Raw genomic sequence first — 17,710 nt, forward strand, 5'->3', positions numbered from 1 at the left:
TTATAAGTTTCTCACCAACAGAAATGTCCAGTGGGACATTTGAATGTGGTGCTGGATGCAGGGCAATTTTTTGTTTGTAGGACTGTCCCAGAATGCACTGCAGGACATCTAGCATCCTTGCACTAAGTGCTGATAGGGCCCTGCAATTGCTGTCACAACAACACTCTCCGACATTTCCAGACATTTCCTAGGGGGCAGTACAGCACACTGTGAGAATAACGTATCTACGGAAAGGGTGTAGTAGTGTATACCTCAGTCTATGAGAAAAAATGAGATACTCTGAAAGGCTCTACATTGTGTCCGGCATATAATAAGTGCTTAGCAAAGATGAATGTACTTCCTCTCTCCTTCCCTCCTCTGGCCATAGGTTCTCAGTCTGATGGATAGGGAACATCTATCGTCAGCTCTGGCAACAGGAAGGAAGGTAGGCTGAATATATCAGGGAGTGAGGTGAGTAAATTAGGAAACAGGAAACACACATCACCCCTACTCCCAAAAAGCTAGAAGAATAGCATGACAGTTATACAAAGAGACTGTGGAACTATTATATGAAATACTGTAGAGCAGTTGACTCAGGAGACCTGCACTTACTTTTCCGTGTAACTCTGTTCCTTCGCTGCTGTGGGGTAAAACTTTTAAGACTAAGAGAACCTATGGTCAAGCTAGAGAATTTTTTCTGGCTAAGAAGGGCCACACAGGGCAGGACCCTGCTGCTCCCCTCTGGATGCTGGGCCGTGTCCGGCCTGGTTTTGTGCAACGACAGACAGAGATGAAGGATTCCAAAGAGATCCTACATCCAGACTGTCACTTGGGACCCTCTGTACAGGCTGTCACTCTGCCAGGATGCCTTCTCTCCCTCACTTCTCAGCCTTTCTCGACCTGGCCATCTCTTCCTCATCTTTTAAATTTGGGATGTATTACCTCCTCCAGAAAAGCTTCCTTGGACCCCCAGCAGAACTTCCTTGGACAATCAGCAGAACTGATTGTCACCCCCTCCTGTGTCCATAGGCCGTGTACTTCCTTCTACCACACACAATATTTCCAGCGTTGTGCGCCTGACTGACTCCCCAGCTGGTCTGCAAGAACCGTGTCTGGTTCTTCTTTATATCCCTGACAACCAGCTCAGTAGGTGGCACACAGACGGTGTCCCACAAAAGTTTACTCTCTACCCTACCTTCCTCTCCCCCGGCTTTGGATTCTAGAATAAACACCCCACAGAGTCAATATCATGAAGATTTACAATACCATTATCCAGGCTACAGATGGAGGATCTCATTTATAAAAAGAGGATAGTCTGTGGTCCAAGGGACAGTTTATTTAAAACAAAGGTGACATGGTGTAGGAAGGAGGAAGAACAACAATTCTAACAAAAGCACACAGGAAGCACTTCAAATTAAAAAAAGAAAAGGCAATGGAGGAAGCTATGTCTCATACATATACAAATTGCTGACCTCGACTGATTATTTACATCCAAACTGTATAAAATAGCATTTCAAGTCAGCACTTAAGCCAGTGTTATTAGTTTTCATTACAAAAAGTTAAAGCTACAAACTTCACATTTTTAAGTTGTACATCTGCAACAGCATTTAAGCTTTTTTTTTCCAAGTTGGTCTGAGTGCAAGCTGGTGGAAGAGATTTTTTTTTTTTTCCAAACACAAAAAAGAACATGGATTCCAAATACAATGAATATAATCCTGATGAAAACACAAACACAGTGCTTAAGGAAGGATTGGGTGGGAGGTGTGGACTGGGCAGGAACAATTTTCCAGTAAATAAGGAGCTGCAATCTTTAGAGGCAACATGGTATGCTGGAAAGGGCACTAGAATAAGGATCAGAAGACCTGGATTTGAATCCTAGCTCTGCCATATTTTAGCTACCTGACCTTGAGCAACAGACTTCACCTCTCTGAGCCTCAGTCTCCTTATCTGTAAAATGAGGACAATAATACCTATATCTCCCAGAGCTATTCAGTTTTAATAGACATAGGGCTATTCAGATCATCTATTTCTTCTTGAGTGAGCTTTGGGACTTTGTATCTTTCAAGGAATTTGTCCGTACTATTTAGGTTGTTGAAGTTATTAGCATGAAGTTGTTCATAATATTGTTATTAACCTTTTAATATCTGTAGGACCTATAATGATGTCACTGCTCTCATTCCTGATACTGGTAAGAGCCAGTGAGTTCTAAATGGTATAATAAACTTCTGGCATCTGGCAGATGCTAAATAAATATTTCCTGGATCCAAATCTACAGTCTCAAGGAGTCAAGGCTATAGTTTTTAAGTTGCTTCAGAGTATTGGTCCTGTTTGTCTGTCTGTCTGTCTGTCTATCTATCTATCTATATCCATCCATTCATACATCCTTCCAACTGGTCGTTGGGAAAAGGGACAAAAAAAGAAAAATAGAAATCTGCTTCAAAATTACTGATGAGAAAGCAATTGAGATAGTCCTAGAGAATCTGAGATTTTTTTAAATGATACAATTGGTTGTGGGTCATTGTTTCTTAGAAGAAGAGAACAAGTGAGGGGCTCAGAGTTCACTGGAAGCTTGAGTTACAAATGCTCAAGCAATGACTGAAGCTCAGGGCTCAATGAGGCAAGTTGATCTGTCTTGAATTTAGTATTCAAGGAAAAAAGTGGCTAGGACTTGCTCCTCTGCCTGTCACTAGAAAATAAATACACCTTGTCAGGAAATTTATCTGATCCCAAAGAAACCGAGTTCTGGCCAAAGGGCTCTGTCTAGTTAGACTGGAGAGCAATGTACTTTGTTGGACTAGCGTGTTGGGTGCACACGTGCTTGAAACAAAACAAACTCCAGATCAAGATTCACGACCCAAGAATATTTATGGGGAAAAACTGAACCTTCTTTTACTTGGATCTAGCTTAGGAAGGGAGAAAATGGGCATTCCCCTCCTGTCTGGCCAAGTGCAAAGTCCTTTTTAAAAAAGAAAGAGACTGAGGCAGGACTGTTAATTAGCACAGCAGATGGTGTGGGGGAATCCATACTCCATGGTTTGGTTTTTAAAACTTGACTGTCAGACTTGACTACTAATTCAGCTGTTTCCCAACCTAAAAATGCCAGTTAGAGTTAGTTAGTCTCTGCAAGAAAAGGTGGTCACTTAATTTTAAGAAGACTTATGATTTTCCTTTTCCCTATAAATATTGGCCCCATATGGTGACACTATAAATCCTGATTCTACCACTTACTAGCTGTATTGCCTTGGGAAAGAACGTTTTTCTCGCTGAACCTGTTTCTTCATCTATGGAATGAAGACAAAGCACTTAACTCATGGAGTTATTGTGAAGAGCTGCCATATATAAAGAGCCTGTCTAGCTCAGTGCCTGGCATATAATATGTGGTCACCAATGCTAGCTGCCATTTATTATTCTAGTGGGATCCTCAAATTGTCCGCTAGTCTCTGTATCTGCCACATAGCTGCTTAACTGGCCAAGCCCTGCGGACCAACAACTGCCTCTTGTATTTTTAAAAATTCGCTTTAATTGCAAAGAACAGAATCTGGCCACAGAAGAGGAACATTCCCTGCCCTTCCATTGATTCCCAGGTTTGGGGAAGCAAAGCAATTAGGGAGTGAAATTACAGTATCCTCAGGTGCAACTGAGTCATAGCTCCCCTATCCGAGGGAAGGAGATATTAGAAAATAAAAAGACATCTGCTTTTCCCAACTGCTCTTAGCTGGGACTAAATGACATGTGGCCTTGAGCCAATGCTGCAGAGGGATGGCTCAGTGCTGTCTTGTGCAAAGCCCTCTGATCTGCTTTAGGCCCTCGTCTGCCTGCAGGAGGCTTGTCTGCTCTCTGGCAGATGCCGGAGAGCTCACGGAATGGCTGAAACTGAACGATCTAGCTCCCCTGGGAATCTCCTCACAGCCAGTCATCCACTGGAGAGACAAAGAGCACGTTTCCATTAGCAGGTTCCCTGGGACAACTTAACCCAAACTGTCTTCTCTCAGAGAAGGGGCTTCTAGTTTCTTCTCTCAGAGAAGGGGCTGCACGATTCAATGGCCCAGGAGTAAGAAGCCTCGAGGTCTAGTCCCAGCTCTTATTTTAACTTGCTTTGTGATTTTGGCCATGTCACTTCCCCTCTCGGAGCCTCAGGCAGGCCAGATGATGTCTATGGTCCCTTCCAGCTTTGGCATTCTAAATGTCTGGGTTGAGCCTCTTGGAGAACAAATCTTAGTCTGATATTCATGTATCCTTTCCAGACCCCTTAGCAGTAAAATAAAAAAGAAAACAGTCACATATTTGAATGTGGATCACAAAAGCAATGCCCTCTAACCCTGTCTGTAAGGAACGTGGAACAAAATGCCGCGTATGTGATCGTCACATGAACAATGAGAATTTCGAAACTTTCCCTTCTGCGGACTGAACACAGCCCCATGTTTCCTGGGAGTGCCTGGCAGGCCTGTCCCCTCACTGGATCGAGTCTCCTCTTAAGGCACTGGGCAGTATCTGTGCTGTGACTCTGGGCAGTTGGGAGAGTGGAGATGGATGAAAGGCGTTGAAACCACAACAGCCAATTCGCAAAGTGCAAAGAGGGTGCCAGCTTCTCTGGGGACTAAAACAGTGAACGTAACCCCCAGGGCTTTCCCTTGGGCATCACCCACAGCTCCAGGAGCCAGGGACAACCCAAAGGGCTGAAACTATGGTGAAAGAACTGGCCCAAACCTGATTTTTCAATGCAGCCCTGCAAAAGGGGGAGGCTGGCTCCTGGGGGTCGAGTGACCCCAACAGCCTCCCGGTGTCCGCTGCCCTCATGTTCCACAGTACCATAATTTTACAGAAAAGAGGCAAACTGTTTAAAACTGTACCTGTACAAAGATGCCACCACACTGAGTGGGGAATCTAGTTATAATTTATATATATATGCATATTTATATATTTTTTAAAAGTCTTCCAGAAAGAACAATTGCAAGCTATTGGGGGAAGAAAAACAAAAGACATTATGTAAAACTTTCCCAGCTATCACTCAACTAGGAGTCTCTGTTCTTGGTTTAAAACTCTGAGTTTAAAAGCGCCAGTATAAGTCCTTTGAAATGATATACCTGACCAATTTAAATACACACATCAAGATGGCACGCTGACTGTCAAGGCGGCCCTTCCCACTGGCGCACATTCCTGAGTTCACAAAGGTGCTGTGGAGAAATGGTGGAGCAGAAGTGCGGCTAACAAATGTGGGTGGCGAGCAATCCAGAGTTCACCGCAGGCCCGTGTGGAGGAGGGAGCCTCCCGGCCCGGCTGTGCTCAGAAGTTTTGTTGCCGCCGCTTCTTAGCCTCAATGGCATCCAGGATTGGCTGCCGCTTCGACTGGTACTTCTGCCGGATCTCTTCAATCTCCCGTTCCATCATGGGGTCGAGGGCCAAGAGCCTCTTCTGAAGGTCCTCCACTGTCCAACTCTTCAGCTAGAATAGAAGTGGAAAGTACAGTCATGACAAAACCCAGATCAGTGGCAGAAGAGCTGACAGGCCCAGCCTTGCCAGGCACCCAGAAGGCAGGCAGAAGGAGGAGGACACTGTGGTCAGACCAAGTTTGGGGTGGTGGTGGTTGGAAAGTGACAGTTCATTCAAATGCATGGTACACCACCAAGCTTTTTTGAGACAATTTATCCCAGGGAGAGTTCTAAGTGCTGATCTCTTTGATTTACTGTGCCTTGACCAGGAACTTAATGAATAATACTTTCATCTCCCCTATCTTCTAAATTAATTACATACGTATTCATTGTTAGGGCACTAACATAACAGTAACTTGGTATCTGCAAAATAATGGTTGCCTCCTAGTTCTTGTCCTACCCATGAGATGAGCATCTGGATGGTGACCATGCCTTTTTCTGGACACCACACCAGGGAGGATGGATGCTCACTAAGGATCAGATGCTCTCCCCCACCCCTGCCTTCCCACACCCCCAACGTCTTGGCATTGTCCTACTAATCATCACTAACATTTACCATGGGCTAATCATATCCCAGGTACCAGTCTAAGCACTTTATATGGATTATCTATATTAGTGTCTTGGGAATATAGACACAACGCTTGGGTAGGCGGGTGAGATAACTGAACAAACCCCGAAACTTCTGAGATTAAGCTGCCATCATCCAGAGGAAAAAACAAGACTTGATATATAAATTAATAATAATCACTAGCACTTATACAGTGCTTTTTATGTGCCAGACACTAAGTGCTTCACATATATTGATTCATTTAATCCTCGCAACAACCCTATGATTTGAGTACATTATTACCCTCATGTTACGGATGAACAAGCCGAGGAAGAGGGTGGCTAAGTAACTTGCCCAGTGTCTCACAGCTAGTAAGCGGCAGAGTCAAGATTCAAAGCCAGGCAGTGTGGCTCCAGAGTCCATGCTCTTAACCGGTACACAGAAGAGCAGACTAGCAAAGCACAGGCTTTAGAACCAACTTGACCTGTGATTAAAGCATTGCTCTGCCTCTTGCTAATGTGATGAGACTCTGGCAAGTTACCAGTCTCTCCAGGTGTTCCTCATCTACAGAAGTGGACCAGCAATGCCTCACGTTTATTATAAGAGTTAAATAAAGCTGTTAGCACAGTGCCTGGTGCACCGTGTGCTTAAAGACAGCAGTGCGTGTTACAACCTTCTCTCTACACTAGAGCCCAGGAGCATACTCGTGTTCAACCTGTGTCTGCCGCTGTTGGGCGAGTGGCTTCGTTGCCATATGTATGGACTGTTCACTGAATCCAAGCAAGGCCAGCTCTGGCTGGCAGGGGTGGGAATGAATGCTGACTTTATCCACAGCAGGCAGTGATAAATTCAGTGAGCTCACAGCCAGTTTAATAGGTACAGTGTTTCAAGAACTCAAAGGCTCACTCAAGTCGTACGAGAAATTTATAGAATCGTCATCTCCCACAGCCCCTTCCTGAGGCCCCAAAAGGGAAGTGGTATAGGAAGGTGGGTGAAGGGGCCTCTTTCTGTCCACCCTTCCTTTAGCGGGTGGGGTGTGAATGAGCGTGAAGTGCTACAGTGGCCTCCCTAGAAATGGTTTAGTGACCTGTCACCACAGGAATTTTCCTTGGCCCGTGCCAGGAAGGTTGTCTGAAAAGTGAGAAAAGCCTCACGAAAGGTTCCTTGTAATGTGAGACTGGAAAGACTGGAGAGTGGGAGGGAAAGCTGGAAAGTTGGGCTGAAAAAGATGCATCTTTCTTTCCAGGCTGTGGTTTTATACCATCTAGGAGGTTGGGTTCTTGGCCCAGCAACACCCCAAAAAGTGATGCTTGCCTAGTCTTTAGCTTTTTCAATTCGTTCTCCAAACAGAGAACACCCCAAACCTAATACTGAATGTTACTGGTAGTTAAGGACTTAATCTTTTGGATCACAGATCCTAAACCTCTACTGGCTGTGTAACCTTGGACAAATACACGTCTTTGAGCCTCAGTTTCCTCCTCTGGAAAATAGACAAATACTAAGTTCCTCCATCCTTGGGCTGTAATGAGGATTAGATGAGTTAATGGCTGTGATGTTCTTAGTGTAGAACTTCATAGAGTAGGTAATTGGCAGATAGTAAGCATTCCATAAATGGTAGTTACCACTGTTATTAATAACTGTTGTTGTTGCTGTTATTAATATTATTGTTATATTATTGGAAAGTCTCTAATTAATCTCCCATAAACAAACTATTCCTATAACCTCTGATTTCAGCCAGAATCAAACAAGTGAGAAAGAAAATATTGTACTCTATTTTGGGCTAACAATGCCTAAGGGTTGGCACTTTCCCGTAATGCCCGTTCACTTATTTATAGTTTAACAAAATGTTCTTCACCCATCCATTTATCAAATACTCATTGAATACCTACTATGGGCCAGACACTGTCCAAGGCACATAAGATACTTCAGTGAAAAAAAAACAAAAATCATCACCCTTGTGAAGCTTACATTTTAGTGAGGTGACACAGACAAATGATAATTAACACAATAGGTTAGAGTAAATTACTCTTATGTCAGAATGTGATACAAAAAAGAAAAGAAAAACTACAATGAAGGAAGAAGTGTTGGGAATTGGGAGGGGAGACTTGCTTTTTATCCATCCATTAGGAGGAAGAGTCAACTGCAGAGTGAAGAAATGTAAGTTAGTGGAGCTGCACTGGCTTTCCAACTTGTTCTGCAATTTTAGGCAAGCCCCTTCTCCTCCCTAGGCCTGTTCCCGATCTGCAGAGAGGGCTGCCCAGATGATCTCAAAAGTCTTTATAGACTCAATGCTTCTCTCTGTATGATCCATGGATCACCTGTATTGGAGTCACTTGTAAAAATACAGACTCTTGAGCCCCAGCCCAGAGCTACTTGATCAGACTCCCCCGGAGGTGAGGCAGAGGACTTTGCATGCTAAAGAAGCTATTCAGGTGTTTCTTATAAATCCTCAAGTTTGATAAGCATGATTCTACACCTTCCTTCTTGTTTTCCTGGCAGCAAAATTCTCCTAAAATAATTGCTACCTGTGTCTGGTTAAAGCTTCTTCTAGGTTTCCAATTTCTATGCAGCTTTTTGCCCTTGATTCTAATTTAGGGGCAACAACAAGCACCCTTGCTTTATCTCAGCCACCTTCAGACTAATTTACTTGCCCAGAGGCCTTCGGGGCTTAAGTTACACCTGACGTATTAGAACACAGCCAGCCAGTCACTGCTAATGACTCGATCACACCATCCAGATATGGATTTTTCTGAAAACAAGCTCAGAGAAGGGTTTTATGGCACCAAGTATAGCATTTCACCTTCCTGGTCCTTGGTGGCATAAATAAATTTCAAGTGGATATCTTGCAGTGAAAATAACTGTGGTTCTACGGTTTTCTAACAGCTAGCATCCTGAAGGAGCAAATTCTCAAACTGGCCATGCTGGTAGCTTGAGCTATTTTCACCAGCCAGGGGAAATATCACCCCTTATATCTCATCTATCTACTAGGAGTTAAGCATCCTCTCTACACTGTGACTCCCACATTTATCTCTCTAGACCAGAATTCTCCTCTGAACTCCAGACTCTCACATCCAGATTAGATCCTACTGGATATCTCAGTCCCTGGTTATCTCATAGAAATCTGCAATTTAACACATCCACAACAAAACTCTTCATCCCCCACCCCCCTCCGGCCCCCATCTCCAAACCTCTTCTCCTTACTCCTCCCAGGCTTCCCCATCTCAGGAATGGTACCACCATCCTCCCAAGTGGGAGGATATATATATATCAGTTTTTTCCATCTTTACCTCTAACCCTCAATTCAGGCCACCACAATCTCACAGCAACAAAAATAATTAAAATTGTAGATGTGAACCAGATAATATCATCCTTACGTTTCCCTCTGCACTTACAGTAAAATCCAACAACTCACCAGGGGCTACAAAGGCCCTACATCTCTGGCCTCATTGTCCCTTTCCAACTTCACTACCTACCACTATCCCCTTGGCTCAGGACCAATACGCTTTATTTCCGATCCTCAAACAGGCCACACTCTTTCCCGTCCTCAAGGCCTATGCAGTTAATGATCCTTCTGCCTCAGTTCCTCCTTATCCTTTAGGCCTTAGCTCAGCTGTCAACTCCTCAGAGAATCCGAGGAAGGCTTCTCTGACCATCTTATCTAGAAAGGTCGCCTCCTCTCCATTCTTCTCTATCTCAGGCCCTAACTTATTTCCTTCAAAACAATCATGGCACTTTGTAATCATTCTTATTTATTTTCTTTTACTTATTTATTGGTCTATTACTAGGATGAAAGTTCTATGAGGGCAGTGACTTTGTCTTGTTCACTATACTAAGTATAACATTGGTTGAAGGAATGAATACACTGCCCCTCATTTCCAGTCAAACAATAATGGAAGCCACTGAAATCAAGGGAGCAAGCTTCCCCTGAGCACTACCACGTGCCACATAGCTCTGGGTGAGGTGATGAGAGGACTCCGTGTGGAATAAGGAGTGACTTCTGCCCTCAAGGAATTTATATTCCTCTCAACTTTCTTTTGAAATTGAAGGAAGTCTCTGCTCACTTGATTAAAATTTCTGTGTTTTATACTGACTGATAAGAAGCAGCTCTCCAGTCCTGGCTTAGTCATCTCTAAAGGGCATGTCCATTTTAGTTTTTTATTCAGACAAAAATGAACTTCTACTATAAGAAATACTCTTTGGAAAGAATGAGATCATCAAAAGAATACGACATGATCCTTCTGGATAAGACAAAATGAATGCCAAGCCCAGAGCCACAGGCTCATTACTGAAGGTGGGTTGTGCTGAAGAGAACAGACCAAGCACAGGGATTTTTGACTGTTCCTGGGAGAAGTCACAGAAGGAAGGAGAAACTAAAATAAGCCTCGTAATCAGGGTTATTTAGAATTCTCTGACCACTTGGATGCTAATCAACACATCAGTCTTGGGTAAATGGAAAAGGGTGGGCTCTGGGTCTGAGAGCCAGTACTGATGTTTTATGGTTGCTCTCACTCACTACTGTCTAATAAACACCGAGACTTCACTCACCATTGCCTTCTACCCAGTCTATAATGTCTGTCGACGGATGTCTGAGCAAGGACAGACAACAACGTTAAGTGCAGATGAGACTTCTCTTAAAAGATGTGGTCTCTGGAAATGTACTGTATCCTAATGTAGGCATCTTTTTTAGTCCAAAATTCAGCCTCACCCTGTTTCAGCAGGATACAATGCTGTCTTACTACTGGATTCTACACATAGGCATGGAAGAAATATGTTAATTACTTGAGCATATGCCATGTGTTTGGCATTGAACTAAGCCTTCTAGCTGCACTATTTCATTGAATCCACCTGTGAGGTAGGTAGTAGTGTCCTCCTTTTACAAATGAGGTTAATGAGGGTAAGAGTGGGCAATAAGAGGTCAATAGGATAAGAGGTCAATAAGGATATGAGGATAATTTGCCCAAAGTGACCCAGCAAGGAACTGGAAGAGACTGTAACCGCCACTTGAAGGGTTTCTGGAAATGGGCCTGTGTTAGTGAAAAATGTGTGAAGGCTGGAAAAATTCTGAATTTAGCTGACATTAGATATGTCACAGATGGCCCTCACATTCAAAAATGCCACCGCTAGTGATGATGGGTGATTTCAGGCAAGTTAGTTGACTTCTCTGGGATTTGGTTTCCTCGTTTGTAAAACGGGGACGATGCTGCCTACTTTGCTGCCTTTCCTCATGTAAAAACACCACGTGCCCACTACGTGCACGGCATTGCTGCTGAGGGGCAGCGACTTAACTCAAGGTTACCAAACATGATTCAAATCGAATCAACCAACTTTACCGTCAGCTCTACTAGGCAGGACCACTGTCAAGCAACATGAACATGAACGGCAAGATCTGTTGGAGAAGCAGCAGGCGTAGGGGCGAGAGCACCAGCTTTAAGTCAGGTGGACATGGGCTCCATGGGAGCTCTGTGCTTGGTAGCTGGGTGAGTCATCTAATACGTGCCTCAGTTTCCTCAGTTTTCAATAGAAGACAACACTATCTATCCTACAAAGGAAGCTGTGAGGTTTACAGGTATACATTGTAATGTAGAGGACATAGTGTCTGGTGCACACCAGAAAGAAAGTGGATAAGTGAGAGCTACTACCTTAAATCCTTTTTTGAAAAATGGAGGAAATATGTGAGTAATATAAATAGTAGCTGCTGTTGCTATAAGAACCGAGCTTGATGAGCTCACAATCTGGTGCAGGACACACACCAGACACACAGAAGTGTCTCTAGTGAACTCTGTGTGAGAAGCCCCAAATCAGATGAATCTGGCTTATTTCCTCCAGGCCAGACCATAGCAAAATCCTCAGATTCCCAGCATTAGTACAAATACAGAAGGCTGATGGGAACTGATTTTTTCTCAAATAGCCTTAGCAACTCTGAAATTCTGAGTTATACCATGTCAATGTCAGTTGCACAACTTGCCTGGAGAACAACTGAGAAGATGTTTCATCACGAGAGATAACTCATAGGAACTACACTGACGATTAACCTATCTTGAATCAGCAGAGTCAAGCTAGACTAAACACATCAGAATGTACCGCAGAGCTTCATCCTGCTTTGGCAACAAGGCCCATGGTGAACAGACAGGTCTGGTCCTCCTCCCAGGTACAGCGTTTAGACCTATTTCAAAGCTCTGTTCTGCTCCTAGAAACCCTCACCTCAGAAGTCTGTAGTGCAAATGGTGCCATGAGATGTCGGTTAAAAACCACCACAGAGAGATCTGCCACAGTGTTTAAAGATAAGCTTAAATTCTGTACACACTGTATACTTGAGCACTCACAATTCTGCCTCCTACGTCACAAACAGGACTTCTCAAACACGTCATCCCTTCTGCACAGCTGAGTCAGGCTGATGCCCTGTCACAGGTGATATTTCACGGTGGCCAAGAATGAGGAAAGAACACACCTTTGGAATTTAGCAACATGACAAGGAAGCTTGATCGAAGCTAAAAGTCAAATGAAGCGACCAACATGCCATCCCATACCTTCAACACCAGCCACTGGAAGGTTAGCAAAAGTGCAGTATAGAAAGTGTACAAAGGTCAGTCGAAAGGCATCCAGGGCACTGACTGAGTTCCACCAAAGAGACTTACCCTTTCTTGAGGTGAACTTTCTCTATCTGGGAGTGGCTTCTAGACTGGGGAGAGGTGACTCTAGTAAGACAAGATTCAGGTGATGCAGTAATCTCTCAGCAGATGAGTGAGAAGATAGTCAAGCAGAAAACAAGGAAGCTGACAACTGAATCACAACTTGTGTGGGTTAACGAAGCACTAGACTGTTCAATTCCAAAAGATCTCGCTCCTTAAATGAACCCCCGCAGAATTTTAATGCGAGATTTCCTCTGATTCAAACTCTGGCCATGCCAAATTATGCTTCCATCAGTCCCTTATAAGATCCTCCTAATGCTTCTCCAACAAGGGAGAAAAGCTGCAGAATTATTATCAATGATTACTTCAACCCCATTTTGAGTTTATGATTACTTCAAATCAATACATGGAATTGTTATCAGAATTCCAACCGAAGAAAACATGACTGCATGTCTATAAAATATTTACCAAGAGGAATGGAATGAAATGCAGACCTTAAGCCTGGGTAAAACAAAGAAATTTGGTGATGTAATGACAAGAGCTCTGATGTGGGTCAGAAGAGTGGCCTCAAACAACCTGAAGACTGCATCCAGAGAGCCTTCCCCAGAGAGGGCTCAGTGCATACTGTGTGTGTGCGTGTGTGTGTATGAAGGATATGATTTGATAAATGGTATAAACAAAAAGACAAAAAGTTTTTTTCTTTAAATAATGGAGTTTTACTATATTATAAAGTATATTACTGGCATATTGTTATTTTTTGTGATTTATTGCAAATCATCCTTAAATTTACATGACAAAATTAATTTTTGAAGTTGTACTTTCGCATGCTTAGAAATTGCTCCAACTCTGTTCTGGCATGAACTGTCACAACTTATTCTGAAAATCACAATGCACCTGCTTTTTGTTGTTGTTTTGTTTTGTTTTTGTTTTATGGGTTTTATGACAGCCTTTGGCCAAAGGTAATACAGTTTTGACCAAACCCAGATTTCTTCCTAATATCATGACTCTGGCTTTCCAAAGCAAGAACCCATAAGGAACTTTCATACTCCTAATACAAAAGAATAATGGATCTCAAATGGGATAATACTACTTATTTCATGGACTATTCTAAGGATTACATGACACAATGCATGTAAAGTGCTGAGCACAATGCCTAGCACATAGCACTCAATTAAAAGCTCTAATTACTGTTAGCAATCATTAAGCACTTAGTAATGCCTCTGACTGTAGCTTGTTTTCATGACTAACTACCTCATTTATCTCCACTTCTAGTGTGAAGGGACTCTGCCACATGCTTCTTGGCCCGTACACACCCTTACTCATTCACACTCCTCTATCATCCCTATTCCTGCTCAGTACAGGCCTAGCACAAGTGTCTGACAGGTGCTGGATATGTATAGTGGATCTCAAAAAAGTACCCTTTTCCACCTTTTACAGAGGTGGAACGGTAATACTTTTTTTCCACCTTTTATGGAGGTGGAAACTGAGGCACATAGAGATACAGGAATTTGCCCATGGCCCAAGTGCCAGTAAGTGTAAGTGGTCAAGTTAGGGTATGAGCCCTGGCATGTCTGACTGCAAAGCCTGAGCCAACTCCATCAAGGCAACATGTGCTACACACAGAAGGTGAGAGAAGGAAGAATCCCTGTGGTCAGAGTCTGAGAGAAAGAAATCGTACTTTTTCAGGGCTGCTCGCTCTAATTCAGGGAAAAGTCTAACTTGTAGAATTTTTAAAAACAAAATGCAAATCTTGTTATTTCAAGTAACTATCGTATGTGAGATACGGGGAACTAATAAAATTAGGTTAAATGAAAGGTCTTACGAGTTCATTTGTCAATATTACTAATAGCTACTCAAAATTCCTTCAGGTGCCATATTTTTTCACACTTTCACGCTTCTGCTGAACATAATTCTGTCTTCTGCTTAGAGAATGCCCATTCCACCTTCCAGCCCAGCTCAAGCTCCAACTCCTCTCTCTCCCCAACTACCTTTCCCTTTCACTAAAGTGGAAGCTATTCAAGAGTAGGGAATACATCTCATATATTTTCAGAGAGTCAGGCCAGCAGCAAAGAGTTCTCAATAAATATTTAATAGAGAACTATATCCTTAATCTTTAAGCCTTTACTTGAAAACGATATTGATTTTTTATTGGATTCCCTCAATTACTAGTAAGACATTGGGCTTTTCAGAAGCTTTCAAAATATGTAATCAATAACTAAGCCTAAGAGTATAATATAAGTTTGTTAAATAAGGCTATGTCAATTACCCCAAAATGACCCATGCATGTCAAAATCAAAATGTATAGCTCATCCAGTGTCATGACAGCAATAAAGTTACAAGGAGAAATGGAGATAAAAATTCACTCTAGTCTTGGTTGCTTATGATTGCTCTTTGGGAAAAATTCTATTTTAAGAGAAGCTTTAAATTGGTTTGTAAATTTCACACTTAAGGAAGCCAAACTGTGAGAGGAAAACTTTCAGGAAGTTAGCAAACACATAACCTCCTAGAATAATTAAACCTCCTAGAATAATTGTAAGTGTCCAAAGAAGGCAGAGTACAAGAATAGAGCAGAATATGATGCTCTTGATATCTGAAAGCACTAAAGGGAGACATCAAAAGTATCATCATTCTTGTGGGGATATTAATCTTTCAGAAGATATCAAAACCTAAAACACCAACTGCACCACATTGCTATTTTAATGTAGCTTAATAATTCAGGAAAAGAGCTGGCTAATCGCATAAGAACCCCTGCAAGTGGTGCCTCTGTACACTTTCTCGGGCTGGAAATTTCCAAGATAACAAAAAGGCCAGGCTTTTCTCTCTCATCTTGCCAAATAAAAGAAGCCCAAATGCCAAGCAAAATCTGAAAACAAATTGATCTCATTTTATTCAACAGAGGTAGTCTTAAAAAGTATCTTCAGAGTAAACAGGATCCAATTAAAATACACTTGAAGAACAAAATGTTTACAGAAAACTAGTTGAGAATGCAAATAAAAGCTCTCTGAGTCAGCTACTTTGCAGGCCTAAATTTTTACAATTTGGGCTTTCTTAAAGTGGGAAAACTCGCAGGTGAACAGCACTCAATTTCTGGAAAGTATATAAAAACTCTGTAAGCCCTACTGCTGGGCAGGCCCATGTAATGAAGGGTGAGAGATTTACAACCTAAATACCCAAAAAGAAATATTCTCTCAATATCCTTTGAGAAAAAAAGAATTCTGCAACAAAAGCAGACAAGTTTTATCTGCAAGGCATGTCAGAATCTTTCTGCAACGGCCATCAAGTCTTGGGCTCTGAACTCCCCGTGGTGTCAAATGTATAATTTAGGTCTAGACAGAGGTGTGTGTGTGTGTGTAAGACTTTTGATTCTGCCAAAACCACATAACTGCTAAATAGGGATTTTTCATCATTTTTTCTTTTATTTTTCTGATTCAGAGCTGTCTAAAAAAGATGGCTTTATTCCTTATTCTGTTAAAAGCATTAATACGTATATGTCCTAGATACTTGAGGAGAGTCCTTTATTCTTTTCAACAAGTGTTTAATTGGTATGGATAATCAAATGTGATTTAATTTATGCCATGGTAATGCTTTTCAAATGTGTTTAAATTCACAAACCAGAAAAAACTCTTTGTAAAGATTGTGTCATAGTTTTTTGGTTCAGAAAGGATGATTACCATATTCCTAGCAGTAAACTCATCTAAGCTCAGAGTTAAAAACACTTAGCTTCTCTGGTCTGAAAACGTTCTTTAAAATTTGTATCCTATATGTTTTCTATAATGAGCAAGCATCATAAAGAAAGAAACTGCCTCCAACCTGGGATCTGACTGACAGGGAGAGGGGGGAATAGTGATAATACCATGACATGTCTGGTAATATAATGGGAAGGTATATTTCATAATTAATGTGATGTTTATATGTGTCTATAAACAGATTTTTTGCAAGTTCTAATCTTCATAAACCCTTTTCCCCTCATGAAGTGTCTGATTATTGATAGCACAAGTGTATGATCAGTACTGCTTTTGATTTGATAGTATTTCCTTTCAAAAGAACAGGGAGAGTGTATCAGTTACCAACCGAATGCACCTCCTCTGTGATCAACAGCGGCACCTGAAGCACTGCTCCTTTCAAGTGTGTGTGATGCGAAGCTTTCTCAGCAGAGGCTGGAGGGACAGTGCAGGGAGCAGGAGGCTCTCCTGAGTGTTCGGCACAGGGCCAGCAGCATGGATGTGAGGACAGTTGGTGGAGTGCAGCCCAGCTATGCCCAGAACCTGGTTTCTCTGCCACCTTGCAGCCTGGGCCTGGCCATAATCTTTTGGCAGACCTGTCAACGCAGACACCAGAGCCACCAGATGCTCACAGGCTCTGAAGGCCTCCTGACCCCGCCGGCACCCAGACCCCCACTGCACACCCATGTCACTTACTGCTGATCACCTCCAGAGGGTAGTCTATGGCGTGCCCAGAGCCTTTGGCCCAGCTCTGGTCTAGCCAACGCAGTGAACTCCTCTGCTATGCCATGGGCTGAACCCTACCCTCCACTGAGGTCTGAACCCTACCCTCCACTGAGGTCTGAACCCCTGGTGGTTTGTCCTTCATTGGGTGTGCTCCCTGAGTGCTTGGGAACCATATAGTTTCCCTATATCTTATAGTTACTTCTTTAAAATAGGTAAGAATTCCTTGCATTCAACTTCCCCTGTTTAATCTACTGTGTGGTTTCTGTCTCATGGCTGGACCCAGACTGCTACAGGGAGGAAGGGCCCAAGTGAGTCACGTGAGCACGTGCTTACCCGCTAACAGAAGAACTTCCAAAATGCCAAACCCCAAATAAAAATTTAAATTTGAAAAATGCCCAGATAATTTCAAATCCAGAATAGTCTAATATGTCTATTTATAGCCCAAGTGCAGAATTAAAATACATTTGCTCCTACTGAAAACTATATCAATGGTGAATAGATAAACCAATTGTGGTGTATCCATACAACTGAAACTACTCAGCAATCACAAGGAACAACTCTAGACACATGCAACAACATGCACGAATCTCAAAACAGCACGCTAAATGAAAGAAACCAAACACAAAAGACTGTATACTGTGTGATTCCATTCACATGGCGTCATAGAAAAGACCAAAC

General features: G+C 42.5%; 1 protein-coding gene across 1 annotated transcript in view; it reads right to left on the minus strand.

Annotated features, from left to right (window-relative positions):
* Nucleotides 1–1,295: 1,295 nt before the first annotated feature.
* Nucleotides 1,296–17,710, minus strand: part of STK4 (serine/threonine kinase 4) — a 103,043-nt gene continuing 86,628 nt past the window's right edge. Inside the window, exon 11 of the mRNA XM_058562626.1 lies at nucleotides 1,296–5,421. Within this exon, the coding sequence (XP_058418609.1) occupies nucleotides 5,263–5,421 (159 nt within the window). The 3' untranslated portion in view covers nucleotides 1,296–5,262. The remainder of the gene's footprint in view (nucleotides 5,422–17,710) is intronic.

This window comes from Diceros bicornis, chromosome 19, assembly GCF_020826845.1.
Source record: "Diceros bicornis minor isolate mBicDic1 chromosome 19, mDicBic1.mat.cur, whole genome shotgun sequence".
Taxonomy (NCBI): Eukaryota; Metazoa; Chordata; class Mammalia; order Perissodactyla; family Rhinocerotidae; genus Diceros; species Diceros bicornis.